Source organism: Nicotiana tabacum, chromosome 10 (assembly GCF_000715075.1).
Source record: "Nicotiana tabacum cultivar K326 chromosome 10, ASM71507v2, whole genome shotgun sequence".
NCBI lineage: Eukaryota > Viridiplantae > Streptophyta > Magnoliopsida > Solanales > Solanaceae > Nicotiana > Nicotiana tabacum.
Genome location: NC_134089.1, coordinates 19727673 through 19737392, shown reverse-complemented (window position 1 = coordinate 19737392; position 9720 = coordinate 19727673). Strand labels below are relative to the sequence as shown.

At 34.4% G+C, this 9720-nt stretch overlaps 1 protein-coding gene across 1 annotated transcript; it reads right to left on the bottom strand.

Moving 5' to 3' along the window:
• Positions 1–7377: 7377 nt before the first annotated feature.
• On the bottom strand, positions 7378–9485 carry LOC107794655 (exocyst complex component EXO70H1-like). Its single transcript, XM_016617171.2, has one exon. It carries the CDS (start codon positions 9342–9344, stop codon positions 7434–7436), a length of 1911 nt encoding a protein of 636 aa, XP_016472657.1. The 5' UTR covers positions 9345–9485; the 3' UTR covers positions 7378–7433.
• Positions 9486–9720: the final 235 nt, after the last annotated feature.

Genomic DNA, 9720 nt, shown 5'->3' with positions numbered 1-9720 from the left:
TTGTAACAAAGCATCAGTAAAAGGAATATTGATGTGAATTTGTTATAAAATCTCCAAAAATTTTGCAAATTGGTTGTCAAGCTTTTCTCTTTTTATTTTTTGTGGAAAGGGAATATTCACAGGGAGAGGAGTCAATTTTTCAATATTTTTTTCTTCTTTTTTCTTGACTTCATTCTTTTGAGATGGTTCAGAGGGTATTTCAACATTCTTACCATTATTTACATGTTGTTCTGACTAGCCTGCATAGGGTTCATCAAGCTCCTTACCTGATCGTAAGGTGATGGCCGTAAGGTGCTCTTTTGGGTTTTTCTCTGTATTGCTTGGTGAGGGACCTTGAATCTTTTCTGAAACAAGAGCTGCCAATTGGCTCAACTGTATTTCCAAATTTTTGAGGGATGAATTTTGGCTCTCCATCTTTTCATCAGTGACCTTAATATACTTATACAGAAGATCATCAAGACTTGAATGAGCTTGTTGAGGCCTTTGCTGATAGGGCCCTGCTTGTTGATAAGGTCAAAAGTTTGATTGACCATGGTTTGGATTCTAATATCCGGGTGGACCCTGTATTTGTTGCTTCTGGAATCTTTGAGAGTTCTCTGCATCATTTGGATTTCTCCATTGAAATCCTGGATGTTTCTGTGCCATTAAACTTCCAAAAGGATACCGCTTGTAACCAATGACATTGACATGTTCATCATTGTGATTGGTTGCTTGACATTCATGGTTCTGATGATTTCCTCCACACATGTCACAAGCCTCAGATTGGCTTGGTTGTTGTGTATTCACCTGAAAAGTTTCAAACTTTTGTGCCAAAGAAACAATTTGTTGTGTTAGTGTATTTAAAGCATCAACCTGATTTACTGTAGCGGCCTTCTTGATAATTATACGCTCAGATGGCCATTGGATGGAATTCTCAGAAATTTCATTCAACAATTGCAACGCTTCCTCTGTTGTTTTTCCCATTACTGAACCTCCTGCAGCTGCATCTATCACATTTCTAGAAGAGGGTTTTAGCCCGTGATAAAAAATATACAATTGCATATGTTCAGGAATATCGTGGTGTGGACATTTTCTTAACATTGCTTTGAACCTTTACCAAGCTTGATAAACTAACTCTGTGTCAGTCTGCAAGAAATTAGATGTTTCCTGTCTTAACTTTGTGGTTTTAGCAGGGGAAAAATATTTGTTTAAAAATTTCTGAGTCATTTGATCCCATGTGGTAATGGAACCTTGTGGCAAACTTCGCAACCAAGTCTTGGCATATCATTTTAAAGAGAAAGTAAATAGCCTTAACTTGATAGCTTTAGGAGGTACTCCATTATACTTAGTTGTTTCAACAAGTTCCAAAAAGTCAATTAAATGACTGTGTGGATCTTCACTTGCGTCTCCAGTGAATATGCAAGACTGTTGAATTGTTTGAATCAGGCCAGTCTTGATTTCAAAGTTGTTGGCTGCCACTGGAGGTTTTCTGACACTAGATTCACAGTTGAAGCGGTCAGGTCTAGCATAATCCCTTAGGATTCTGTTTGCTGGCCTTAGCGCCACTTCATCAAATTGATCCTCTATTTGTACTGGTGGTGGTACTTCGCGTGGGTTGATATTTTCTACTTCCTAATTCTTCATACCTTCACAAGCTATGCTTTGGGAAGATAATGCTTGTCTTTTCCTGCACAATCGAAGAACTCTTTCAATTTCAGGATCGTAATTGACCAACTCTTTTATAGAAGAGCGGGTCATAAACTACTCAAAATTCTAAAAAAAAAACTGAACTTAACTCCTAAAGTGGTAGTAGTAGTACTTAGAAGAAAATAATTAAAAGAAAGTGATGAATAACAAGGACAACAAAGATGACAAAAATAATAAGCGATCAAATAAAAATAGTAGTATGATAATGTTGTTGTTGTAGTTATTATTATTATTATTATTATTATTATTATTATTATTATTATTATTATTATTATTATTATTATTATTATTATTATTATTATTATTATTATTATTAATAGTTGTAGTAGTATATGATAATAGTAATTATTAGTACTAATTAGCAATAGATGTTATGAAAAAAAATTGGTAAATGAAATCAGTTAGTAGTAACAGTAACTAACGATGGAAAATAATAATATAATACTAATATAGAATATAGTTACAAGTAGTACTAGTATTAATAATAGTGACTACTATGCTATAATGATGATAAGAAGGATAAATGATAATAACAATTGTATAAGATGTTAGTACTTGTAATAGTAAAAGTAATAGTAGTAATATTTAGTAAACATTGATAGCAAAGATAATAATACTAATAGTAAGTTTCCAAATTAGTAACAGAATATTTAGTCTGACATAGACTTGTGCCAATCCCCGGCAACGGCGCCAAAAATTTGACGAGGCCAATGCGTATAAGATTTTGCTACTCGTACTTTGTCAAATTCTAGTATAGTTTATGATATCGTCCCACAGAGATTGGAGAATCTAGCTACAAACTTATAATATTCTTACTACTATTTGAGAGAATCAGATTGATGAAGTTTTGTTTGTTGAATTTAAATTGCTTAAGTTGAAACAAAATAACTTTCGGAAGATTTATATTTAAAAAGAGTTGGGAATCATTGAATTCACTCGATAGCGTGATAATAATAAAATCTTAGCTTCTACATGTATTTCTCTTAGGAATAACTGTTTATTGCTAATACAATTATATTTTGCTCACTAAGAAATAATCAATTAATAACACTCCGCGAGGTTATGTAAATCAATTGATATATGACTCGTGACGATTAAACTGAAATAATTTTCTTGCCTGAATTGTGCTAAAAGATAGCAAAAACCTCTTGCAATTAATTTTTACTAAAAATCAATAATCTTGCCAACTACAACTCCTCCGTGAGAATTAGAATGGAAGTAAGCAAGATTACAGACTTAGAATGATAGCTTAAAAAGAATTACTCTCACTCTATTATTTTACCCAATAGTTATCGTATATTAATTTTGCTTCGTGAGAATTACAAAATTGACATACAACTAATTTTGGAGAATAAATAGATAGAAGTGATAATAATTAATTAAAACTAATATTCCAGCACAATATAGAAATATAATTAGAAAGTTTCAGGTCAAGCATGTAGTAAAATTGAGATTAATATTATAACGCTATCGAGCTTCATCAACTATCCCAACAAAAGAGATTACTCCATTATGGAGTATTTAAATCTCACAAAGAAAGAAATTCTTAAAATACTCAACACTCTTAGAAAATTCAAAGACTACAAGATAAAATGAAATAGATAAAGAGAGAAGTAAAGACCAAAGCTAGAGAAAAGTTGGCTAATTAGGCACGTATAATCTCCCTCCCCTTTCAACACAAACATCCTATTTATAGAAATCAAATCTCATAAAGTGTCACGATTCCTCGTGGTTCTTTTGCCATGATGTGTCGTGCTTCTATTGCCATGATTCCTCGTGCTTCTCTTTTTATTCCTTTATTTGCTTTATCAAGATATTTTTATTTCCTGCAAAATACTATTAGAAAATACAGATAATTGACATATTATATATATATATATATATATATATATATATATTATTTAAAATAATTTATTTTTAAGTATATAATATATGAATATTTTATAGTCATCAAACTCCCATGACGTCGATTAACCTATTTTTTATCCATATTAAATATGGATTGAGTCAAAAAAATTATCCATTTTTTCATTACACGTTTTCGATCCGCCCTCCTGTTACCCTACATTAAGGGTGTTAAACGGGTGGGCCGGGCCGCACTGGGTTGGGATTTTTTGGACCCGTACAGGTTATGGTCCGGGTCGGTTACGGGGTGGGGCTTAACGGGTTCGGGTTTATCCGAGTAAAAATTGAACCGTAAGGGTTACGGGTTGAGGGGGTCGGGCCGAGCCGGGTTTAGTGTATTTTTTAATTTTTTTATTGTATTTTGTATAACTATTGTAAGTTATATTAATACAAAGTATTAACATAAAGAATACAAAGAAGATGGGAAAATATTACACTTATAAAATTGCAAGTGCTACATTTATTTCAAAATTCAAACTTACAAATTGAAAGGTTTACATTTGACAACAAGTAAATTAACCAAAAAAGAGTAAATTCAAAGGTTTTGCATTGAGTTAGTAAGTTCTTCATAATCAATATGAACTGAGTGACCTTCTTCTGGAGTGTTAAATTCGGATGGGTTACCATGTGTTAAATTCGGATGGGTTACCATGTGTTAATATATCTCCAAGTTCCTCGTCTTTTTGGCTATCAACATCTTTACGTCCTAGATTTTTTCGTTTCGATCTAATCCAATCTCTGAAACATACTAAAACTTCCAAAGCATTGCTTCCCAATGAGTGACGAGTGTCTCCAAGTTGTTGTCTTACTTGACTAAATGCACTCACCGATGCAATAGTAGAAATTGTCACATTCAGCATATCCCGAGCCATAGCGAAAAGAACAGGAAATTGCTTTCCATTCTCATGCCACCATCCCAACGGTGAAAATTTCTTTGTGCGAGGCTCTTTTTGCTTCTGCAAGTAGAATTGAAGTTCATCAATGTTCCTGCTACTGGTTTGAGTGTTAGAAAATGTAGAAAAAATATTAAAATTATCACGGCTTTCTTCATCATCCATAGTAGCAGAAGTGGTACAGTGCATAGTGGGATTAACATTGCCTACAGTACGAGCAACATCATCAATTACATTTGCTTAATAATTATATAATTGTTGTAAATATTCATTTAGCTTGTTCATACAAACATATAAATCTAGGGTATCAGTTGGTCCAATCTCCATATAAGTATATAAAGCATTCATTAATTGGTGACAATCAGACATCTTAATAGAAAAATTTAAAACAGCACCAATTAAGTAAATCGAAAGAATTGGAAAGAAATATTTTTTGAACTTTGCTTGCATTTTTTCAACAACATCCCTATACTTTTCTTTCTTCTTAAATTCAAAGAGTAGAAAAGAAATTTCAGCTGTATGTACTAAATCCATAGTAACAGTAGGGTAATATGCTCCAGAAAACTCAACAATAACTGTATAAAATTTATGTAAAAATTTAACAACATCATTAATGACCTCCCAAGTAGTAGTTGTTAACATACTGTTTGGATCAGTACAATGCGCATTAGCAACTTCAGTTATTGGGAATCTATATTTGTAGCAACATTTTAAAAATATATATGTATAATTCCATCTAGTAACAATTTCGTTTGGCATGAATCTGGGTTTAAGGTTATACTGAACATACTTATTCTTAAATTCCTTTATTCTAGATTGTCTATTATTTCCTTGAATAACACCAACTGCTCTTCTAACATGAGTAATCTCAGTTGAAAATAAATCAAGGCCACTTTTAACAATTAAATTATAAACATAACATGCACACCTAACATGAAAAATTTCATCAAGAGGTGGTTGCAAATGCAGTTTTAATATTGAAATTGTGGCATTATTGTTAGAAGCATTATCAAAAGACACACACAAAACTTTTTGCTTGAGATTATAAAATTCAACAACTTCACAAATAGTACTACTTATAAACGCACTGTATGACTCTGATCTTCATCATATCTAAAAGCGATAATACATTTTTGCATACAAGTAGTATCATCTATCCAATGACATGTAATTGTCAAATAATCATTTCCATTAACAGCATGGCCAATATCAGAAGTTAGAGAAACTCTACAAGGAAGGTGGCTAAACAAATAACGTATGTATGTTTGATATTGTCCATGAAGTCTAAAGATATCAGCTCTACAAGTACTTTTAGGGATACCTTTAAATAAAGGATTGTAAATCCTTTGAATATACATAATAAGATATGATGAAGAAGAAAAAGAAAAAGAGACAACCCAACGCAATTATTTTTGCTAACTCCTCACGATCCTTCATTTTATCATATTTCACAAGACCTCCAGTAGTAGGGTTAAGAGTTGTTTGATTTCCATCACCATCAGCGCCCCATTCTATAGGATGCTCAGTTCTCATATGTCTACTAAGAGTCTCAGTCCCCCCTAAATTTCCTCCAGTCAAATGTTTAAAATCACCTTTACAAAGTTTGCATTTAACTCTATCAGTACCTTCTATTATTTCAAAAAAATTCCAAACCTTACTTCTTTTTTTACGATTAGTAGTCGGAGCCACAGGTGGTCTACTACTAGTGCCACGACCACCACCCCTTGTAGCAACTCCAACACTACTAGCTCCAACACTAGTAGGTGTAGCTGGTATCTCATCTTCCATTCCTAATTCATTATCTTCTATTCCAAAATCTTCTTGTAATTGTTCATAATCTATATTATCATTAGGCGATGTTTCGAAAACATGTGTAAATGTTAATGGGGTATTACTATTACTACCAGATGCTGAAGGACTACCTCTTTTTTTATTTTCTCTACCAGTAACTTTTCTACATGCTCTTTTAGTAGCATTAAACATATTGTAAAAATTAAAGTATAAGCTAAAATTAAATATGCAATTAAAATAGTAAATAAGAGAAAGAGTTGGAGGGAGTGCACCGAATTCGACAATAAATTGAGCACTTGATTACGCAATTCCGATGTTACCACGAACAAACGTCAAGCAAGTATTTCAATTTTGAAGTTCAATTGTTCAAACTTCAAAATCCGAATGATAAAACACGATAAATTAAATTCAAGAAAAAAGAGCCAAATAAAATTAGAAGATGAATTGAAGACTTGAAGTCTTGAAAATTGGAGAATGAGAGAAATTGAGATTGAGAAATGAGAGTTGTGTGAAGAAATGAAGAAGAGAGGGGGGGGGGGGTTGTATTTATAGTTTTAGAGAAGGTTAATTTTGTAAATTGAAAAAAGGTTAAATTTTAAAAAAAAGGCTTACATCTAAGCTTGTAAATTGTAAATTGAAACGGACCAACCCCCTCTACCCCTCTTACCCAGCCCTACTCGGCCCCTATGTACCGGGCCGGTCCAGTTCCGATTTTTTCCGATCTGGGCCGGTCCGGTTACGGGTCAACCCGACCCATGTAACACCCTTACCCTACATCCAAGCAATAACGAGCGAGCATGTTACATCTAAGCTGTAGTACAATTGCATCATAACAGATAACGTCTATGTTTCTTATTTCTGCTTTCTTTTTATGGGTAGAGATGAAAAGTTCGCAAGGATGGCAATCAACAAACTTAAAAGCCTATGTTGTATCGTTGCATCTGTGTCAAATCCTTTAAAAATATACTATGAGTATCTAACGCATATATACTCATTGATATTTTTAAAGAGTTCGAACAATATAGCTTAAGGCATACATGTCTAAAATACCATCATGATATAACTTTTCATGATCAAAATAATTGGATTTTGAATTCTAATTATTTCTTCATGTACAACATAATTACATTACCAAATCTAAAAAATACTCTAACATTTTTATTCATCGCAACCGTGATGTGTATGTGAGGGGGAGAACTCAAATGATGAAGAACTTTCTGATTCAATAATCAGTTCAAAAAATAAATCAGATAATTGATGCTCTACATCCTCTGGAGCAAATCTAATAACATGAGCAGAATGTCTCTCTTTTACTATTGCACCTCTATATTTATTGTAAAATTCTCTATACACTGGGAGTATTTTTCTCGCGATTGATATTTTTAAATCATCGCGGAGTTTACTATCAGGTACGACGCAGATAGAATACTTACGGTGAGCTTCCGCAAATGATGAATTGAATCTCTTGAAAATCTCCTTCACTTGGTTGGGAGCCATGGATGTGCTTGGCTCTCGCGGGAGGGATTCAATGACGTGGCTCCATCCTAGCCGTTCATAGTTTGACGCGAACTGTTTGACCTTTTCCTCGTGTTTTGTTATCCAATTTTCGCCTAGCAAGTACTTGAGATTCGATGTACAGACTTTTACAACGACGTATTGGAGATTGTTGGCTAAGAAGAGATACGCCAGGAATACGTCCTTGTAGTACTTCGCTTTGCCGTCTAGTTTGCAGAGAAGAACGAGAATTAACCAACCGAATCGGAGTGAGATCGCCGGTGCCGGAGATTCGTTTGAATCGGAAATACCGAAATATGATTCTGGCAACGGAACTTTCGCCGGCGGAGGAGCCTCGGCGAGGATATCAGAGAGTACATTGCTGAAATCAGCGAGTAAAATGATATAATTCATTACATCAATGGTCAGATGGTGGATTCCACCGCCGGCCACCGGCGTTTTTGAGGATTCCTTCTGTAGAGCAATTTCAAATTCAGCTAACGCCGTCCTTATAGATTCGCCGAGCTTGATGAGTGACGTCAACGCTTGAGATCGGACAACGGATTCTGAATCGAAAGAAAATATAGCTTCAATCTCCGGCCAGTGTTCTGCAATGGCGGTGTACATATCGAGAAGACGGAACACTTTTTCCGGCGACTTCTTGCTATTTCTCGCCACATTTTCCGGGAAGCTAAACAGAATCATGGCTCCGTCTTTTGATATTTCAGTAAAACACGACTCTCTTATTGAATCATCTGATACAAAGACGTGATCGCAGAGAATTCTCTCTCCGTTGAACAATGTTTTCACGGCTACATTCACTGCGTTAAGCCAATCCTTAATTTTCAGATCCAATACTTCCCAATCCATTTTATGAACCTGCGAAGAACTCAATTTCTCAACTCCGAGTCTGTAAATGGCTTCAGCAATGATCGATTTACGTATAACTTTGTAAATCTTCACACATTCTTTTCCATAGCCAGAAGAAATCATGCACTCTGCTATCAATCTCAAATCCGCCATTACAACAGTAGAAAAGTCCTCAACTTCAGAAACAGACTCACCGGCAATTACACGATCATCATCGTTCTCATCGTCGATATCAGAACTACTCGAACGAATCGAAGTTCGAGAGGACACGGTGGATATGGATTCAGGATCCAAATGAGCTCTGTTCATTGATAGAATCTGGTAAAACTCCTTTTGGAGTCGTTTCACTGCAATTTGCATTAGAGATTGAGCACGAACAAGCTTATCGGATTTCGAATTCTCAGTTGAATGAAAGTGCATGGCCTTTTGAAGATTATACACACACTTGATAAAATCCTTGGCTTCTCTTCTATTCTCATAGAACAGAGAAGTCACTTTGGCGAAGGTAGTGGTGTTAGGGTCCCATTTCATGATCATCGGCTCCGCCATCTCCAGGGTCCGATCCATAACCGAATCGGAAAAACTCGGGCGAGAAGATGAAAACGAGAAACGTGAAGGGGAAGATAATTGTGAAGTAGATTGAGAAGTACTATCAGATGAACGTTTTGGAGAACAACAAAGATTTCTCAGGTCTTTTTTCGGCATATCGAACGTCTTCAGTTCACTTGTATTATCGAATTATTTATGATTAGTGTGTGATTTTTGAATGAAGAATGAAGATTTCAGCTCTAGGTTTGAAGATTTATGATCGGTTTTAATGGAGATGAGAGGGTATATATATATTATAGCTAGAGGAATAATAGAAAACGAGTTATTTAACTAAATTCTACAATATTAGGTCATTTACTTTTTCAATACATATAAAGTTAAACTCATACAAAAATAGTCATTGTGCTACGACTTTGGAATTGAAAAACTCTTTTTAGTGAGTATTCCCTTTATTTGGCTTTGCCGGGTGAATTCAAATTAAGCGGATTGTCAAAACAAAAAAAAAAAAAAAGTACTTTCTCTCAAATTATTT